Here is a 20,914-nt window from a genome sequence, read left to right on the forward strand (position 1 = left end):
TGCCAACTTCGACCTTGGTGCTACGTCTCTTCCGACTACAACATTGACGACAGTGAAGCCGCGGTTGTTGCCTTCTTCAGGATCTTGCCTTGGCTTGACAGCCCGGCTTCTGTTGTCGTCAGATCGGTCGCGCTCATGCCTTTTGGGTTCTCTTATAAACTGTGAGAACTCCGTCAATTTGCCTTCGCGGATTGCTTGTTCCAAAGCGTCCTTTAGATCAAAATAGTCATGGGTCTTGTGGTCGAAACCTTTATGGTAGTCGCAGTAGAGACTCTTGTTCCCCCCAGTTCTGTCCTTGAGTTGGCAGGGTTTCGACAAGATGCCTTTGTCGGCTATTTGTTGGTATATCTCAACGATCGGGGCCGTCAGAGGGGTATAGTTTGTGAACTTTCCTACTCGGGGGAAAGGCTTGAAAGGTTTAGTCAGTCCTCCCTCCTTGGAGTATTCCTTGGGCCTTTCTCCTTCCCGGATTGACGGGGAGGATGGTTGGTGGACTGCCGTTTGTTGGCCGCCACCACTTGGATGACCTCTTCATTGTTGATGTATTCTCTTGCCACGTTCTGAATTTCCTGCATGGTCCATACAGGCTTGGTAGTGAGGTGTTTCCTAAAGTCTTCATTCGACAACCTGTTTGTCAGACACAGGCTGTCCACTGAGTCGGTCAGGCCGTCGATCTCCAGGCATTCGTCGTTGAACCTGTCAAGATACTTCCTGGTCGGTTCCCCATTTCTTTGGGTTACCCCTAGGATGTTGATCAGGTGCTTGGCTTTGGCAATGCGCGTGGTAATTGCGCTAGAAAGCTACGAGTTATGTCCACAAAAGTCATCACGAACCCTTGGGGGAGCGCGTTGAACCATCGGAATGCCGGTCCTGCTAGGGTTACAGGGAAAGCGCGACACCTCACCTCGTCGGCCACACCCTCCAAGTTCATCCTGGCCTCAAAGGCCGTTAGGTGTTCCTGAGGGTCCTGAGTTCCATCATATCTCATGTCTGTTGGCTTGTCGAAGTGTTTCGGCAGCCGGACCTCGAGAATGGAGTGGTGGAAAGGGGTTGCTCCTATGATTATAGGGTTTCGCCGCCTTTTCGGCCTCTCTCTGCTCTCTTCTCGGTCCCCCGCCTCAGCATGAGTCGCGAAGGGCCGAGTGTAGATTATGGGGTCTCGTCGTCTTCTTGGACTTCCCTGCACTCGCCTCGCCCTTCTAACTCAGCGTGGGCCAGGGGAGACCGAGTGACCGTTCTACGCCTGGCATGTTCGTTTCTCTGGGGACTTCTTCCCCGGGGCTCCAGCTTTGGTGGAGGAGATCGGGTGTGAGGGGGATTCAGGCTAGGTCGGTAACGGTCCCTGGCTGCGAGCTCCCTCTCGAGGTTTTGCACCCGGTGGTGTAGTTCCTGCATGATTCTCGCACTGTCGCCTCCCGTCCCTCCGAAGGGACGCCCTTCGCGAGAGTGGGAGGGGGGGTTCGTTCCTGCGAGAGGAGGATCTCGTACGGTCGCGAGAGGACGCTAGGGAGGCTGGCCTGCTCGTCCGATGAGCGCCCTCTTCCTCGCGCACCTCGCCTCCTTCTTGCCCTTCAACCGGCCCCAACAGGAAATCCATTGATGCCAGCGGTCCCCACAGATGGTGCCAATGTTCGGTTGCTCGTGTATCAAATGGGTCGGGTGTGCTAAATGCTCAGGGATGATGGGAAAACTAGATTCGGATCACCTTCATGCATCTGGACCTTCAGGACCAGTGTGTAGAGGAGAAGGTCGGAGCTTGAGGTCCTCCCGAGTTGATGATGTGGAGTGAAGATGGGGGATGCCACCTGCAAAGGGACTCCGACGCTCTAGTCAGTGTCCGTACAAAGGCGGCAGTTAGGATAAAGGATATGTGGACGTAACTCTGGGAAGGGGTAGGACCCTCCCCTTATATAGTCTGCGTTAGGACAGGTCCCACAGGAGCAGTCCCACGTTCCAAGAAGCTTCCTCCCCAGCTGTCAAATACCTCGCGAGAGAGGTGGCGACATTCGGGCCGCCTCCTAGTTCGGGTCGTATGATGCCGGCGGGTCGTCCGGTATGTCGGGTTCGGGCAATGGATCAGCTGAGTTGAGCCGGAACACATATAAAAACTTATTTTTTTTTAACTATTTAAAGTAGTATATTTCTATAAAAAAATTTAATTGTTAATTGCTCTGGTACTTTTTGAAAATTAGAAGATAAATAATCATTTCTAATGTATTATTACATGATATATTTTATTATGCACTTTTAACATATGAAATAAATTTCTTTGCGTATTTTATCTAAATATAAAATATTTTTTAAAATTAAATTTTAAATAATTAACTTACATCATTTTAAAGTATATTTGACATGAGTTTCAAAATTTATATTTGTTCAACTTTAAGAAGGTACGGAGCTTTTTTTTTTTTTTCTGTTGTTTGTTTTCGGTTAACGTGTCAGTTGTATTAATGGGCTAGTTGTATGGTCGACTATGTTATTATTGGGCTTATCATACATTATACATTGGTATGAAACATAACGAACATTGTTTTTTAAGTTTAAAAATTAATAAATTTTAAATATTTGAATTTTTCTATAAAAAAAAGTAAATTTAACAAAAATTAAACATCAAATAATAGACACTACAGAATTAGCCAATAGTAAATACAAAGTTTGTTAACAAATAAAATAAAATACGAAGCTGAACTTTTTACTAAAAAGTCAAGAACTATAAAAAGAAGATGTTTATGAAAATTAAACTGACCAAAAAAAAAACTGAAATGCAGTTGTATTCTGCTTCTGCCTCTTAGTGTTTCTTTCTTTCTTTCTTCTTCTTTTGTTTGCGTTTTTTTTTTTTTTTTTTTTGCGGTTACCGAAAAAAAAAGCTGAAATTTTAGAACAATAAACAAGTATTTTGACAAAAAAAAAAAAACCTTTGAAGTTATAATAAATATATTTTACAACTGTACACAATTTTTTTTTTTTTACAACTCATATAATTATGATTGGAATTTTGAGTGTTGGTCTCTTTTTCTTTGTCATGCTCATACTTTTACGTATATATCTTTAATTATTAGTATGTATAAAGGAGATTCCTATACTAAACTATAGACAAAAAAAAAATTAAAAAAAGATGGTTATTTCATTCAGTTGTAATTTAATCTTTTATCAATAAACAAAATAAATTTATATACCTATTATACTCAAAGTGAAAGAATCGTATCAAAGTAATTTATTTATTTTCTTAAAGCAGGTTCATTTAATAATATCAAATAGAGGATTTTTAAATATAGGTGCATTATTCTCTTCGTTTTTCTTAATTAAAAAAATTTATGATAAAGGAAAAGGTTGCTCTAGTATGGAGTTAGAATATATCCTCATGTTTAAGTGGTGGTGGAGATTTGCTAAGGAAGAGTGCCCATTGTAGAAAAAGGTTGTTTGTTCCTGTAATAATCTGAAACCGGATGAGTTACTCTCCACTCAGGTGTTACCTATCAGAGGAGGCCCTTAGAAGGATATATGCCAGATGCAGATAACAGATCCACTTTTAAGAGAAAAGATGATTACAGGTCTTTCCATGGAGGTTGGTGATGGTCGTCAGACTCGATTTTGGGAGGATGTTTGGCTACAGTCTGGTGCCTTGAAAGATCGGTTCCCCCGTCTCTTCTCTGTTTCAAACCAGTGTGGTTCTTTTATTGGGAGTGTGGGTTCTGGGATGGGCTGGAATGGGTTTGGAACTTCCTATGGAGGCGAGAGCTCTTCCAGTGGGAGTTGGGGCTCCTGGGTCAGTTGCACGAGACTTTGCGACCTGTGAGGATAGTAAATACTAGGGAGGATAGAGTGGTGTGGAAATATGATAAACTTGGTATTTTTTTCGACTAACTCCTTTGTGCAGGTGCTACAAGAGGGAATGCTTGGGGAGGATATTACCAGTTACAGCTTCACTAACTCCATCTGGAAAGGTCTAGTTCCACCAAAAGTAGAGCTCTTCACCTGGTTTGTTTTGATAGGCAGGGTGAACACGAAGGAAAGGCTAAGTAGGATTGGGATTCTCAACCAGGATGATACGCGGTGTGTCTTATGCAACAGGGATGTTGAGCAGGTCCATCACTTGTTCCTTGGATGCGTTTATGCCTGGAAGGTGTGGAATGCTTGGTTATCTGTGTTTGGCCGACTATGGTTTCTTCCGGAATTAATGAAGGACCACTTCCTAAGTTGGACGGAAGAGCCGCGTAGAAAGGAGGAACGAAAGCAGCGATTGAGATGTTTCTGTGCGATCATCTGGAACATTTGGATGGAACGGAATAGGAGGATATTTCAGAATGAAAGCAAAGGTGTCGAAGAAATCATCAATATGACCTTCCTTAGCAATGAAGAGTGGAAAGGTGTGCGCTCTTTGTGTTGTTGATGGCTATGCCGGAGATGACATAGAGAGTTTTTAAGTTGTATTGTTCTAGGTGTTGATCGTTTTTTTTTTCTTTAAATTTGTTCCACTCTATTGTGTTGAGCTACTTTATTTAAAAAAAAATAAGTAAATAAATAAAATTATAGCATCCTATATTTAATTTGACTTCATGCAATATATCTAGTGGGAGTTGATTTATCTAATTGTGTTTTTTCTCACACATCATAACAAATTATCAACAACAACGTCAGTTCGATTTTTCAAGTTAATTGCATTGCTGATCAATTTACTAATATATACAATTCTTATTATTATCATCAATGAGCGAGAATTAGAGAACTAGTAATTGAATGAGGTGTAATATTAGTTTCACCCTTTTGTTAAAAGAATTAAATAGTAGGCTACACATAAAGTCATAAACAAAGGATGAAATGAAATGGACTTTGTATCTGACCAATTAATCAACGTTTAAAAAAAAAAAAAAAAAAAAACCTAGCAGAGAAAGAGTACGTACTCCGTACTCAAAGAGAATGAGAGAAGGAGAAAGCGGGAGCGAGCGGTTGAGGGTGAAACACGGTGAGGAAGATGGCCATGCCATCGGAAGAGATAAGGGGGAGAGCGTGGGTGGGTGTGTATCCGGTGTTAAAGAGGGTTCTTCTCGAGAGGGGTTAGGAAAGCCATCCAAGGTCTCTTTTAGAGATAAAGTCATTGGTGCAGAAAAGTCCAAGGCTTTTGCATTAGTAGGGTCTTTATCTGGGGATGGTATCGCGACGGTGACAGGTAAGCAGGGTGATTCTCGTCCACCAAGTGTCAGTTTTACCAAGGAGGCAAAGAGCTGTCTAGCTGAACCTTATAAGGAAGCCATCGTGATCAAGGTGCTGGATAAGTATTATGGCTACACGGCTCTCATGCATAAGCTCCGGATAGTATGGCGCATCAAAGGAGGATTTGATTTGTTGGATGTGGGATTTGGATATTTTTTGGTTAAATTTGATATTGCTGGAGATCGTGAGAAAGTCATTCTTGGTGGCCCGTGGTTGATAGACGGTCACTATGTTGCAGTAAAACCATGGGATGTGGATTTTAGGCCATGCGAAAAATCCTTTGGATCAACGCTGGTATGGATTCGAGTCTCGGGACTTCCAATTTGGTGCTACCAGGAACAAGCAATGCTGCGAATTGCTTCTGCAATTGGGACTCCGGTGAAAGTAGATTTGGCTACTAAGCTCGCAGAAAGAGGAAAATATGCCCGAGCTTGTGTTCAAATTAATCTTGAGTTGCCTGTAATCAAACATATTATAGTGGAGGGTGTGACTTATGAAGTGGAGTACGAGAGTTTACAGTTGATTTGTGCTACTTGTGCACGGTATGGGCATGATAAATCGTTATGCATGGAGAAGGAGTCCTTGGAAGGAAACATAAATTCCTTTGGTGATGGAAAAAATAATGAAGCCCCAACACTAGTGCCACACAACAATCATGAGATTCAAAAAGAGGCTGAATCAGAAGCTCGTGATTTGGGTGAGAAATTAGGAGTTGTTAAAGGGAAGGATGTGGTTACGGAATCATTGGCTCCTCACGTGCCTGATGGTCTTGTTAATGAGGCATGCATGGATGATGGAGAGGGCTGGCAACAAGTGCTGCGTAAGAAAAAATTTACAATGGGCCAGTCATCAGGTTTGAAGGACCAAGATGGAAAGCAGCACAAGTTTGGTTCGAGAAGGGTTCCAAGGCCCAATTTGCATGGTGATGGAGGCAAATCAACTGGCATTAGGATGGGGAAGCAAGAAAAACATGAAATTGCGCCATCTCCATCGCGCAGAACTCCTGCACGTCGTGGAATTTCTCTACGGAAGCGTCCTCGGCCTTCCTCCTTGCAGAACTCGCCAGTTGATAAAAATGGTGGCACAACGGAGGAAGCCTTAGTAGATGGAAGCATGGCAAGTGCAGTGTCAGGGGGTCCAAAGGTGACAATTATTGAGGATCAGAGTGTGCCAGTACCGCAGGACAAACCACCTATTGAGGTTGGTGATTCTGTTTAGAGTTTATGTTCTTATTTATTCTGTCCCTATTATTTATGGATAGTTTAAATATGATTGTTTGGAATATTAGGGGTGCTTCTAATAAGTTAGCCCGGGTGCATTGTAAGGAACTTGTTAGGAAATTTAGACCTGTTTTCTTTATTGTGGTTGAAACTCACTCCCCTTTTCAGCATTTAAAATTATTTTGGGAAAGGTTGGGGTATCACTCTGTTGGTATAGTAGAGGCACAGGGGCATAAGGGAGGTATTTGGTTTCTATCCTCTATGAAGGGTGTTTGTTGTAAGTTCATTGATGCTTTTGATCAGGGTGTTACTGTTGAGGTTCACTTTGATAATTTAATTTGGAGGTGTAGTGGTATTTATGGCAGTCCTCAATTTAATAAAAGGGTTCTCCTTTGGGATTATCTTGTTGCACAATCCATGGTTTTTCAAGGACCTTGGATTGTTCTTGGTGATTTTAATGAAGTCAAATTTTCTCATGAATCTAAAGGCTGTCAATTTTCTCATCAAAGAGCAGACATGTTTGCTACTTCATTAGGGGATAGTGGTTTGTTTGATCTGAAGACTATCGGGAGGCAGTTTTCTTGGTACAGGAGGGTGAAAAATTATGTTGATGTGGCAAAAAAGCTTGATCGAGTCTGTATAAATAGTAGTTGGTTATCTATCTTTCCAGAGGCTTATGCAGAAGTTTTAAATAGGCTTCAGTCTGATCATTGCCCTATTCTGGTGCGTTGTAAAGGTCGTCCTCAGCCTAAAGGGAATCGACCTTTCCGATTTGTTGCTGCTTGGGCTACTCATCCTGGGTATAAAGATATTGTGAACCAGTCATGGTGGTCTGGTAATAGAGGAATTCATGGCAAGCTTTCAGAAGTACAGAAGAATTCACTAGAGTTTAACTCGAAGGTATTTGGTAACATTTTTGTTAAGAAATGTGAATTAGAGCAGCAGATTAATTATTTACAAAAGCGTTTGGAAGTGGTGGATAGTATTTATTTGCGTCAGAAAGAGCAACAGTTGCTTGATGATTATAATAATACTCTAGTGCAAGAAGAGCTCCTATGGTTCCAAAAGTCCAGAGAGCAGTGGGTAAGGTTCGGGGATAGGAATACAAGATTCTTTCATATTCAAACTCTTGCGCGAAGGAAGCATAATAAGATTCATGGCCTTTTTCTCAAGGATGGAGTGTGGGAAACTGATCCAGAGGTTCTGAGTCAAGAAGCAGAGTCTTTCTATAAAAGCTTATTCTGTCATTTGGATGATGTTGATTTGGGTTGCCTTGGTGATGTGCCTCTTCCTTCTCTGAATGAGGAAGCTTGCAATAATCTTACGGCACCAGTTACTATGGAGGAAGTCAAAACAGCTGTTTTTCACATGAACTCTTTTAAAGCTCCAGGTCCGGATGGGTTTCAAGCTTTCTTCTTCAAAGAATATTGGGAGATCATTGGTCTTGATGTTTGGAAGATGGTTAAGCAGGCATTCTCCGGTGTTACTCTTGATCCGAGAATGTTGGAGACTTTACTGGTTCTCATTCCAAAGGTTGAATCACCGGTATCTATGAAAGATTTCAGGCCGATTAGTCTCTGCAATGTAGTTTACAAGATCATCACGAAGGTCCTTGTTAATAGGCTTCGTCCTCATCTTGCGGAGATTGTTGGCCCGCTTCAAGGAGGATTTATTCCGGGACGAGGAACTCCTGACAACATCATTATTGCTCAAGAAGTCCTCCACTTTATGAAGAAGACTAAATCAAAGAAAGGCACACTGGCCTTTAATATTGATCTGGAGAAAGCTTATGACAGAGTTGACTGGAGGTTTTTAGCTCATACCCTTAAGAGCTTTGGTTTTCCTATTCCTACACTTAATTTGATTATGAATTGTGTCACTGCTTCTTCCTTATCTATTCTTTGGAATGGGAGTCGTCTGAATGGCTTTACTCCTAGCCGAGGTCTTAGACAAGGAGACCCTATGTCACCCTATCTTTTTGTGTTGTGTATGGAGCGACTGGCATGCTTTATTAGTCATCAGGTTGATTTGGGCTTGTGGGAGCCGGTTGCTATTTCTAGAGGGGGACCAAGAATATCCCATTTAATGTTTGCGGATGACTTGCTTCTATTCTGTAAAGCTACAAAGAGACAAGTGCAAAATGTGATGTTGGTTTTAGAGACTTTTTGCAAAGCATCTGGGATGAAGATTAATGTGGAGAAGTCTAAAGCGCTTTGCTCCAAGAATGTCTCTGCAACAAGGAAAGAGGTTTTCACTGGGGTATCCTCTATCAGATTTGTCCAGGATTTGGGCAAGTATCTTGGAGTTACCCTTAGCCATTCTAGAGTGACTCGTTCAGCTTTCAATGGTGTCTTGGATAAGATTCGGAGTAGGCTAGCAAGCTGGAAAGGGAGTTTACTCAATCGGGCTGGTAGACTCTGCTTGGTTAATTCTGTTGCCGCTGCTATTCCCACGTACCAGATGCAGGTCTCTATTTTTCCCAAAGGAATCATTAGTAAATTGGAGTCTATGATGAGGAATTTTCTTTGGAAAGGACAAGTTGATGGAAGAGGATTGAATCTTGTTAGTTGGAAGGTACTGGTTACTCCAAAAAAATATGGAGGTTTGGGGATTAGAGATCCTTATTGTGTAAATATTGCTCTTCTTGGGAAGCTAGTTTGGACTTTTTTCCAGCAGCCAAACAAGTTATGGGTCCAATTATTGGATGCCAAATACCGATCATCTCTATATGACTGTTTTAGTTATCCTAAGAACAAGGACTCTCCCATTTGGAGGTGTCTTTGCAAGGCTTGGAAAGTGTTGAAGGATGGGTTTGCTTGGTGTATTGGAGATTTGAACCAGAATTTTTGGTTTTCTAGCTGGAGGAGAGAAGGACGGTTATCTAATGAGATGGATTATGTCCACATTTCTGATTCGAATCTCCGGATACAGGATATTTGGTCGGTTGGTAGGTGGCATTTGGATACTCTTTATTCTCCTTTATCTCAAAATCTGAAAGATAATATTCTCTCTTACAATCCAGATGAACAAGCAGGTCCGGAAGTGGGTTGGTATTGGAGTGGGTCTGCTGCCAAAGTCTATGACTCACGCAATGGTTACTTGTGGTTGTGTAAGCAGCTGTTTGGTTGGGAGGAGAGGGAGAATTGGCTTTGGCTTTGGCGTCAGCTTGTTTCGGAAAAGCATAAGTTTTTGGCTTGGTTGTGTCTTAAGGAGGCTCTTCCTACTGCAAGTTTTCGCTTTAGAAGAGGGATGTCGTCATCGGATAGGTGTCCAAGATGTCTTTCTAGCCAGGAATCGGTTATACATTGTATTCGGGATTGTCCAAAAGCTCAGCTTGTCTGGCAAAGGTTGGATATTCCTTGTCATCCTTTGGATTTGAAGAACTGGTTCTTGTATCATAGCAGAGAACACCCATTCAAGTTCTTTTCGGGACTTTGGTGGATATGGCGAGCAAGGAATAACGACATCTTTAATCCCCATGAAACTTGGCCTCCGGAAAAAGTCATTTGTCTGGCATTAACTTCAGAAAAGGAGCTTAGAAATATTTTTGAATTACAACGTATGTCCCTTCCCTCTACTCTAAATGGTTTTTGGAATCCCCCATCCATTGGTACTTTTAAGATTAATTGTGATGCTAGTTATTTTGGTTCGGGTGATAGTGTTGGTTTTGCTTGTGTTATTAGAGATTGTAATGGGAGCTGGCAAAGGGGGTGTTTGGGAATGATTGAGAGTAATAGTATTCTTCAAGGAGAATTGTTTGCTATTTGGAGAGGATATCTTTTAGCTTGGGATGTGGGTCAACGAGATGTTATTTGTGAGACGGATTGTGTGGAAGCATTTAATCTTGTTACTCAAGATGGTTTTGGGTTTATTGATCTACTGGTGCTCAAAATAAGAGATATCATGCATTGGAATTGGCGTGTTGACTTTCGTTTGATTATGAGAGATGCAAACACGGTGGCAGATACTATGGCAAAGATGGCGATGAAGTTACAACTTTCGCATGTGGAGCTTCTTTCACCTTGGGAGGAGTTTAAGAGTAGTCTTAAACGGGACTGTCCCTCTATTTAAGCAGTTCCTTGTTTTGTTTCTTTTGTTTTTCTTTGTTTAATTTATTTCAGTCACAAAAAAAAAAATGAAATGGACTTTTCCCTTAAAATTAGGAAAATGTTAATAACTGAATTTGTTGGGAATAAAAAGCGAGTGTATATTGGTGGGGCGAAAACAACAAAAAATTGGTGGGGCGAAAACAACAAAAAACTGAAAGGAATCATTTTGTGCGTGTTGATGAATGATGGAAAATGGGAAAAAAAGATTAGGCACAAAGTAGTGAATTTTGAATTGAATATTCATCACCCTCTTTTGTTTCTCGTCAGCCGCTCGCATCAGCATCAAACCACGTCAATGGATTAGTTGATTACTATTTACTACTCACTCTAATTAACATAAAAGTAATAACAGTAGCTCCATTAATAATAAAGTTAACGGGTGATTTTGGGTTCCAAATTCCCATTTAATCATAATTAGTAGTAAATCATCATTTCATTTCTCAGTTTCCAAAGCTCTGAATTCTGAAACGCCAGAATGGGTCACGGAGACTCCAAACTGTCGTCTTCTTCCGTAACGGAAAAGAAAGCCTCCCGTCGAGCTCGCTTCAAGCAGCGTCTTCACATCGGCCACTATATTCGCCACCGCACCGCTAACTCTAACGGTAACGCTAACGGCAACGGCAACGGCAACGGCAAAGGATCTTCTTCCTCACAGAAACTCATCTCCGCCGACAACTTCGCCGGAATCGCCCTCTTTACCTTACTCCGCGTAATCTCTCTCTCTCTCTCTCTCTCTCTCTCTCTCTCTCTGTAATTCAGCTGAAATTTACAGTTATTGTGGTTGTGTAGGCGGAGATGCAGTTCAAGGACAAATGGATTGCATGCCTTTCACTCGGAGAACAGACATTCCGTACTAAGACCTCCGACAAGTAATCAACTAATATTCATATTCTTTTCACTATCGTAACTCTTTGAAGAAGATGTTCTTTCTACTTTCTGCCTTTGTTTTAGGAATTAAAAAAAATGTAGTCCGTTTATGTATTCATTCTGTGTTTTTTTCCATGATGGTGCAGTACAGACAAGCCTGTTTGGAATTCTGTGAGTACTCTTCAACTGTTATTCTTCTTTTTAATTTCCTTTTGAGTTGGTGCTACCATGCTGTGTATATGTGCTTTCATGTTTATGCGCCTCATGTAACTAAGAAGTACTTTAGGAACTTACGTTACTGTGTTGGAGATTAATGCTACTTATGTAAGTATCTACAACCATGCTTTAAAAGTTCAGGCATTATGGGTGACCACAAAAAAGGTGGACATGCTTTGCTTTCATTCATCATTCCTTTTACTATAGGAACTTGAGTTTAGTTTGCTGTGATATTAGTTTATTCAATTACTTTTACTATAGGGCAGTGTTTCTTCTCTGAGACTGATATTCTCTTTCCCAGGAAAAGAAACTTCTTTTGGAACAGAATGGACCACATGTTGCAAGAATCTCAGTTTACGAGGTATGCTATAAGAACCGTTTTAGTTTTCTTTATTTAATTATGCTTTACATCTGGGATGCCTTTCTGCTTCATTTCAAGAGAAGAAGTGTTTGTCAATCTCTATGTGCTAGAAGGAAATTAAGTTTAAATACTGCATCTAACTTTAATTTTTTTTTCTCATGCAGACCAATAAATTGTCCAGCAATACTCTTGTTGGATACTGTGAGATTGATCTGCTTGAATTTCTGACCCAGGTGAGGAAACTTGATTTATTTTCATATATAATTTTTTTAATTGTGTGTAGTTGGATCTATTCATTTACCAGCTACTTTATGTGCTCTTTAGGGTATACGCACAAGTTATGCTGAAAAGGGAGGAAAAGGCATCAAGGGGAAAAGAAGTGTAATGGGAGGGTTTAGATAGTTTTATCTTATTCCCCAAGGAAAAAAGATTTGGGGGAAATTATAAAATCAGGGTATTTGTTTTAGGATGGGTGGGGGTTGAGAGATTAATAATACCCTTTAAATGGCTTTCCCTTTGAAACAACAAAACTTTTGGATAGGGGTGAGGGTTAAAACCCTATAAACCTCTCTTACTTCCCTTCTCATTCTAGATCAAACTCATGAACACACCCTTAAGCATTATCCATTTTCTAAACTTTGATGCCGATGACTTGGCAATGCAGGATTCTGATTCTGACACTGAGATCATCAACCTTTTAGATCCATCAGTTCCAGGAAAAGTGGTTGGCAGCATTTCTATTTCATGTTCTATAGAGGTATATGACGTAAATGTGTATACTGTTGTTAATTTAAGTATGACAAAGATTTCTAACAATTATGAATAAAACCTAACAGGACCCAATTGAGACGGAGAAAGGTTTTGTAAGACGCATCTTATCTATAGTGGTAAGTTTGATATTTCCTTTGCATTCTGATAACCTGTGTCTAGTGTGGGCCTGAATAACTGACATATGAGGTTATCAGAAGTAGTAGTTAATCATCCTATTGCTACATGAGAGTGCTGATTTCATACAACATTGTACCAATTGCTAGTAGATATTAATGTGACTATTCCAGTTTCTTCTTGGTGATTCCTTTTCTCTGTTTGAGGCTCTATAAAACTGAAAGGAACTCCATATAAGTTGAACATATATATGATAGAATAATCTTTGAATTATATACGTCATAGAAAGTGCAATATGTAATTCACAATTGTTTTGATAATTTAAATATAATTATCTCATTTAGTATTATCAACCTGAGACATTATGCTGTTGGCAGGACTTCAATGAAGATGGGATGCTTTCACTGTCTGAATTTTCTGATCTAATCGATGCTTTTGGCAATCAATTAGCAACCAGCAAGGTACAGGCCTACACCTATTTTTTTTTCTCAATAATTTTGAGCTTGCTGAATTATCTTTCATTTGCTTGTATACCCAAATTTGGATTTGGAGTATGATTTTCTTATCTTCTCTTGGGATTAACTAACGAAAGTTTAAACTTTGAACCTTGAATTCAAACAATTGAAATTTGCTTTCATGGTTATATCCAAGCCTAAGCTGATCCCGCATAGTGAGATAAGGCTTTGTTATTGTGTTGTTGGCTATACCCAAGCCCAATTCTTCATCATAGAAGGTCTGAACCTCACGGTTCAAATAATAAATCTTGAACCAATACAATTTCTAGTTTTGTATATATTTGTTTCATTGCTTCACCGGTACAATTTCTTTCTCAACAGAAAGAGGAGTTGTTCAAAGCAGCTGACAAGAATGGAGATGGTGTTGTTAGCATGGATGAATTGGCTGCCCTTCTTACATTTCAACAAGAAAAGTAATGACTAATCTTGATGCAAAGAGAGTAAAAGCTTTGGTTTTTTAAACCTATTGTCGTCTTCAGCTATCATATGTTGTGTTAAATATTTCCAGCTTTTCATTTGTATTGCTGATGATGTATTATTTTTGAATGATTTAATTAACCACTCAATCTAAACTATTAGTTCAGTCTAAAAAAATCGTCAACAATGAATGCACTTGGATTAGGAACTTGTTTTTCAAACTGTTGTCCAATTACTTTTGTTTGATTTTTATTAACTTAACTAGCTGCTGGTATTTGCAGGGAACCACTGTTGAATTGCTGTCCTGTTTGTGGTGAGGTTCTTAATATTTCCGACCAGTTGAACAGCATGATTCACTTAACACTCTGTTTTGACGAAGGGACTGGAAATCAGGTGATGACTGGAGGATTCTTGACTGATAAGCAAGCTTCATATGGGTAATCTTCTACATTGCTACTAGTTTAGACTTTGAGAGACAGGATACCAGAGCATGATCATTATTGACCTAATGGATTACATATCAATTTTTTTAGTGTGACATAAAAGGAATCTGGCTATGCATTTATGATTGTTAATCAATAAAATAAGAAACGAGCTCGTCAATCAAATAAGAAACTTCACTTATTATTTATTTATTTAGGTGGTTCTTCAAACTGAGTGAATGGGCCCATTTCTCATCCTATGATGTTGGTATTCGATCTGGATCTAGTGCTTCCCATATCCTGGTATGCCATTTTCTATCCCTTTTTGTCTCTTTATTTTAACAATCTAATGAGATTTATATGATACATCATAGATTCATGTATGTTTTATAGTTATACCAGGATGTGCGGAACCTCTTGGAAAATCCGTTCTCCACATTTCTAATGTCTGAGTTAGCCACATAACTATAATAATTTGAAGAAAGGCTTCCATGCTCATTTGCTAGATACATCAATCGTTGCATCCTTCTCACTCTTTTATCAAGCATCAATTTTTGTCATGCATGCCAATTTTTTCAAATGCATGAGAATTTGAATAGTATTGACTCAATAACGTCATTCAAGTAGAGAATCATGAATGTTTCTAAGAGAATTTGATATTAAAAAAAAAATTTACTGGGATTTTAGTCTTAAATTGTATCTGTTCTCCCTTTAAAATTCTTATTTATTTATCTTATTTTTGGTATCAGGTATATGATCGGAAGTCTCAAAGGCTTGTTGAAGAAATAATTGACAAAAAAATTGTTTTGTCTATGAGAGCTATTTATCAGTCAAAAGTAGGCCTTGGCTTAATGGATGTAGGTATGAGATAACCTCAAACCTTTTAGTTCAAAAGAATTTCTTTATTTATGTAACTTGGATCAAGATCCTGTAAAGTGAGGAAGTTGGTAAAGTAGTAAAGTGAGGAGTTAATCACTTTTAAATTAAGATAGTGGGGCACACATTTCTTGGAAGTTTCAAATTCAATGGTGATTAACCCCTCACTTTATCACTTTACCAACTTCCTCACTTTAGAGGATATAAATTCACGTGACTTAACCAGTCATTGCGCATTGTTTTGGGCCTTAAAGCTTATATCTTCCGAAGTGTTGTTGTTAGTAGAACGTATTATGATTTTGATGGTTGAAAGTCATCATACAGATATGGATCTTGTAGATACTTCTTTTCCTCTTTTGTGTTTGTTTTTTTGTCATTGACATTTAAGTTGATTTTGTGCCAAATACCAATAGATTAGGAGTAATAAAAAGTATCAGAGTTTTTTACAATTAGAAGTATTCTGCATACTTCTAGCACCATGGGTCACGTTATATCAGATCTGCTTTATGTATTGGGTTTTCTTAATATTGTATTCTCCATTGGTGGACATCTTACGCGCAGGGGTTAAGGAGCTCTTGCAAAGCATTTCCGAAAAGCAGGGAGCACGAATGGATTCACCTGAATCCGCTGCTGATATACCCAAGTTTGTTGAATCTTATAAGGTTGGAAATTGCTTCTTTTATGAAACAATTTGATGTTGGCATGTCATAGGAAAATGTATGTCTGTAGTTATATGGTGTCCCTTGATTGGGAGTTTCAATGAAATTTTCTCTTTATTGAGGTGCCCCCTTGTTTCACTTTAGTTCTAGTTACAGTTTTACTTTAGTTCTTTATGTTCTTAACTTGTGTGTCTATAATTAACCCTTAATATAAAATGTGACTATTATTGTAGGGTCAAATCAATTTGGCTGAAGTCAAGTATCCACTGGAACACTTTAAGGTGGGCTAAAACTTCTGAAAGAGTTTTAATTCATTTGTTATTGATGCAAAGTTGCTCCTGAACTTCTCTTGAGCCTGTTAGTTGTTAATGAGATTTCTGTAAGTTAATAGGACAAAATTTGGGTAGAAAGGGGACCTGAAATATAAAAAGGCCCATATGATATCTATTATCTGCTAGTAGAATATATATCTCTATTGATCCTGCTAGAACTTGCTCCTAGAACTGAAAAAAATCTCTCTCCATTGAACTGGGTACTAAAGGTTTGGTTGTATACAAGCAGTTGGAAGATTACCATTTTTTTTTCTTTTTTCTGAGCAGACATTCAATGAGTTTTTCATTAGAGAGTTAAAGCCCGGTTCAAGACCAATTTCCTCTCCAGAATGTGATAACATTGCTGTATGTGCTGCTGATTGCCGTCTAATGGCATTTAAAACAGTTGATGACAGTTCAAGATTTTGGATTAAGGTACTTCGTTTGTTACTTCTCTTGTTTATCGAAGGTTCCTGGTCTCGAATCAACACTTCTTTTATGTAGATATTCACATTGAAAATCTGCCAACAGATTTTTTTTAGGCATATTAATTAGTCAATTCTGAAATAAAACATATGAAACCATTTGGTTTTTACACATTATCAAGTGATGCATGATGAATACACTTTTCAGGTAACTATTAGTATATCTACTACCATTTCTTTATGACATTCTATATTTCAACTTCCCCCTTAATTTTGAAGAGTTTATGTTCCTTGAAAATTGGAATATATTCTATCGTTTAATTCTTTCAACTTAAATTGTGTATATTTATGGTTCTTGATTGTTCCTTTTAGGGTCGAAAGTTTTCAGTTCAAGGTCTTTTGGGGAAAGAAATGTGTTCCAATGCTTTTGTTGATGGAACTTTGGTAATATTCCGTTTGGCACCACAGGTATTTGTTGCTTTCTTTGTGTCTTATTTCTTTCAAATTCACTTTAATTTTGCAAGTAATTTGATTGCAAATTTTTATTTGAATGCTTCTTTATTGCAGGATTATCACCGTTTCCATGTTCCAGTATCAGGAACTATTGAGCAATTTGTTGACATCCCTGGATGCTTATATACGGTATGAGAAGATGACCTAAGGAGAATCATTTTTTACATTTATGTTTTCTACTTTTCTTGGTGCTGATTGTCATTAGTGTTTTTTTTTAGGTCAATCCAATTGCTGTAAATAGCAAGTACTGTAATGTATTCACGGAGAATAAGCGAGTTGTTTCAATAATTTCTACTGTAGATTTTGGAAAGGTTTGTCATCCCTATCAATTTTAATTTACAAATGCCTGAGTTCATAACTAGGTCCTGCTCAAAATTCTGCCACGTGAATTTATTGGAGAATATTACTTTGTGGATAACAAGTCCAATTTGTTATTTCACCATTGGCTGGATTGCAAAAATGTAAAGGCTTACATTTCTTACCTTGAACAATTTATAAATAGCCATCATCCTAGGATTGAAACTACATGTTTTTTTGTAACAAAGTTATCCCATAGCTGCGCGCCTGATATTTAGTGTTTTTTTTTTAACCTGGGAGTAATATATGATTTGGATTCAGGTGGCATTTGTTGCAATAGGAGCTACTATGGTCGGCAGCATTACTTTTACAAGGAAAAAGGGTGATTATGTCAAGAAGGGAGATGAGGTTTGCAAGTTACAGTTTATTACTGATCTCCCAATTTTTCTGTTGCTTGAGAAATGATAAATTAGATTTTTGACTGTTGTGTCAAAAACTTTTTTTATTTGAAATTTCACTTGCATCTATTAAATGGTCCTTGAATATTGTGGATATTACACATAACATGATGAGTGGGATTTTGAATTAATAGGATTGTTACACTTAACATTTAGAAGCTATATAAACACTGATGTTGTTTTTGCTTCTAATCAACATTTATTTGCTTAATATACAGTTTGGATATTTCTCCTTTGGTGGAAGCACTGTAATTTGTGTTTTCGAAAAGGTTGGTATTACAATCGGTTATACTTCTTATGTTCTTTTTGTTCTGGATATTGTCTTAGCTTGAAGATTTTAATTATATGAATACATGCAAATTATGCATGGGGTGAGGTCCATTTTGTTTTGATTTGTGCTCTGCAGAACTCAATAGCAATTGATGAAGATCTTCTAGCAAATAGCAGCAGATCACTAGAAACCTTGGTTTGTGTGGGGATGAGATTGGGCATCTCTACGAAATCGTCTTGAAATCTGGTTGACCAACTTGGAATTTTCAATTTGTGTACCATTCTCTTCTAACCAATAACCATGTCATTGCTATTTTGTAAAGCACAGACGTATTTCAACCTCTTTCAGCCGTAACTCTAGCTAATTTTATCTGTATAATAAAATATAGGTTTAGCTAAGCGTGATACAAAATCATTGCTTGCAGTTTCAGCTTAGTAAAGCAAATGAACATCGAACAACCAATAATGTATAAAGAATTTTACACGTGTTTCTCTCGCGCAATTCAAGAATCTATTGTTTCACTTCAACAATTGAATGATTTATAAACCGATCACTGGTGGTATCGACTGGCAGTTAACCTGTATCATTGTCTTTCCAATGTTTGGTTTCGCGAATTGGAAAGAGAGATGAATGGAAAGAAGATAAGAGGTATCTTTTGAGTTTAAAATAAAGAGAAATTTTTTGGGGCTAATAATTTTTAGTATTTTTTGCTATTATTTGGTTAGTATAAATATTAAATTTTTTTAACAAATAAATTTTATTAATTTATGTGTGTAAATTTTGAAAAAATATGAGTGCAAACTGTATTGATTTATGTGTAAAATTCTGATAAATATAAATGTAAATTGTATTTTTTGTGTATAAGATGTTTGTAAATATGAGTGCAAATTCTTATTGATGAAGTGTTGGCAAAAAATGATAATATTTATTGATTATGTAGTATTTGTTCTAAAATAAATAAGGAGGGATTTTAAGTTTTAAATGTTTAATGTATTTATACTATTTTAGTTTTTACTAGAATATTAGGACTAAAGATATAAATGGTAATATAATAATTTATTAGAGATAAAAAGATAAATTAAATTTAAATATCATATTTATGCATATCAGAGATTTTGATCGGGACAAAATAACTACGCACATCCTCTATTTAAAAGCCAATTAAATGAATATAATTATATAAATGATTTATCTTTCAATAAAAAAGTTGCATTCCATCGTATAACAATTACATATTTTAAATTAAAATTCCAACTCTTTTTAAATTTGACTCTGAACAGAGCAAATGTAAGTATGTAACAACAAATAATGTTTACATTATTTATCAGACCAACAATGATTCATTAAGGAGATGATATATCATGTTTAATACGGTAATAGAAAGAATAACATTTTCATATAAATAAATATATGCAACTATGAAACACATAATGTAAGTTATGTTCATAGTTATTAATTACTATAATATAAAGAAAACAAGTGTAATAACTCGTGCCATGCACGTGATAAAACTGAAATTATAATTTTAAATTATTCTATTAAAATTAATTTGAATTGTAATAATTTAATTAATAAATAAATAATATGATGTGAATTGTTCATGTTTTTTTAAATATAGTATTAAATGTATTAACTCGAATGTAGCTATTAAGTGTATAAAAATTATGTTTAAATTATGAATTCTCTAAATGAAATTATCCCGTTTAAAATATTTAAATTATGATTTCAATCATAAATTACAATTATGATTTAAAATTTTTTTTTGATATAATATTACATTTTTTTCATTTTACTATTAATATGTTGATATTGTAAGTCTAAATTACAGTATTTTACTTAATCTTGACTGAAAAAGAAAATAGTTACGTGTTTCTATCATTTAATTTATTTAATACACAATGTGCTAACACTAACGATATTTAAAAAAATATATATTGATAAAAATAGATATAATATAATTACAAATATAACATAAATAAATAAAATATATAAATAAATGCGAAACCAATATGTTTACCAATGTCTTTGTTAAATTTTATAAATTAGAGAATAAATTATGTATTTGGTTGCTTGGTGATCACATAGATGATCAAGTAATTGGATTGTAAAATGATCTCATAGTGTACATCTTATTTTTTTCTCATTTTTGAATGAAAGTGAGAATTAAGGGAGTAAGTAGTAATATATAAAGAAAAAAAAATTTGCACCACAACACATAATTATAACTTAAAGAAATATTCATATTAAAATTTTACATACTGCAAATCATGAAGATCAATCACAATATACTGGTCATTTCTCTCTATTTTCGACCATGATATGAGTTTTTCTTTTCTAGTCAAGAATCTAATAACATCTAATTGAACAAAAAAATGAATTAAAAGTACCAAATTAAGGACAAATGAGTGAATAATATAAGAAATTATAACTTCGAACGTGTATAAAATAAAAAGAATTTACTGATTTATTTTATATTAAACGATAAATCTAACAATAGTATATTAATAAAAGGATATACCTTTAAAAAAAGTCCCAATACAATTTCAAATATTTTCATAAATAAACTGTTAAAATTTTTGTTATCGATAAAATGATGCTATTATACAATTTTTTGGCAAAATTTAAAATCAAAAGGAAAATAATTTTGTGTGGGTTAATATAAATTAATTACGTACCAAATAAGTAGAATTGTTCATTTGTTTGTTTTAATATATCAGCATGAGCAAGCAAATTAAAATGATTATCCAGAATTTTACGATCATCGACCAAATGTACTATACTTGACTCCATCTTAAAAGATATTTTGCACGTGTGTACAGTTAGAAGATATATTCCACTTGATTTCTCGATCTCAAAATTTAAGAAGACATAGACTTTCCTT

The 20,914-nt window shown here is 36.7% G+C and overlaps 3 protein-coding genes across 5 annotated transcripts; all 3 read left to right on the forward strand.

Annotated features, from left to right (window-relative positions):
- Positions 1-3,508: 3,508 nt before the first annotated feature.
- LOC148579137 (uncharacterized) lies at positions 3,509-4,390 on the forward strand. The gene is made up of 2 exons (XM_088488844.1): positions 3,509-3,766; positions 3,878-4,390. The coding sequence occupies exons 1-2, from the start codon at positions 3,509-3,511 to the stop codon at positions 4,388-4,390; spliced, it is 771 nt and encodes a 256-aa protein (XP_088344970.1).
- A 527-nt stretch (positions 4,391-4,917) lies between these two features.
- LOC148579138 (uncharacterized) lies at positions 4,918-10,502 on the forward strand. Its single transcript, XM_088505059.1, has 5 exons — positions 4,918-6,411; positions 6,735-8,239; positions 8,447-9,374; positions 9,454-9,540; positions 9,642-10,502. Exons 1-5 carry the CDS (start codon positions 4,918-4,920, stop codon positions 10,500-10,502), a joined length of 4,875 nt encoding a protein of 1,624 aa, XP_088361185.1.
- A 180-nt stretch (positions 10,503-10,682) lies between these two features.
- LOC107622955 (phosphatidylserine decarboxylase proenzyme 2) lies at positions 10,683-18,534 on the forward strand. Of its 3 annotated transcripts, XM_016325037.3 has the most exons (23): positions 10,683-10,882; positions 10,985-11,249; positions 11,330-11,409; positions 11,554-11,578; positions 11,925-11,984; positions 12,149-12,217; positions 12,309-12,365; positions 12,649-12,741; positions 12,821-12,871; positions 13,247-13,330; positions 13,706-13,797; positions 14,083-14,238; positions 14,442-14,526; positions 14,973-15,084; positions 15,661-15,761; positions 15,992-16,039; positions 16,358-16,504; positions 16,867-16,962; positions 17,062-17,136; positions 17,226-17,318; positions 17,626-17,712; positions 17,981-18,031; positions 18,169-18,534. In XM_016325037.3, exons 2-23 carry the CDS (start codon positions 11,016-11,018, stop codon positions 18,271-18,273), a joined length of 2,001 nt encoding a protein of 666 aa, XP_016180523.1. In that variant the 5' UTR covers positions 10,683-10,882; positions 10,985-11,015; the 3' UTR covers positions 18,274-18,534. The 3 variants fall into 3 exon arrangements, with proteins under 3 accessions (XP_016180523.1, XP_088361854.1, XP_016180524.1); XM_088505728.1 differs by lacking the exon at positions 12,309-12,365; XM_016325038.3 differs by lacking the exons at positions 10,683-10,882; positions 12,309-12,365 and having other exon boundaries at positions 10,890-11,249.
- Positions 18,535-20,914: the final 2,380 nt, after the last annotated feature.

The sequence above is a fragment of the Arachis ipaensis genome, chromosome B10, assembly GCF_059453495.1.
Source record: "Arachis ipaensis isolate K30076 ecotype BB chromosome B10, ASM5945349v1, whole genome shotgun sequence".
NCBI classification, from domain to species: domain Eukaryota; kingdom Viridiplantae; phylum Streptophyta; class Magnoliopsida; order Fabales; family Fabaceae; genus Arachis; species Arachis ipaensis.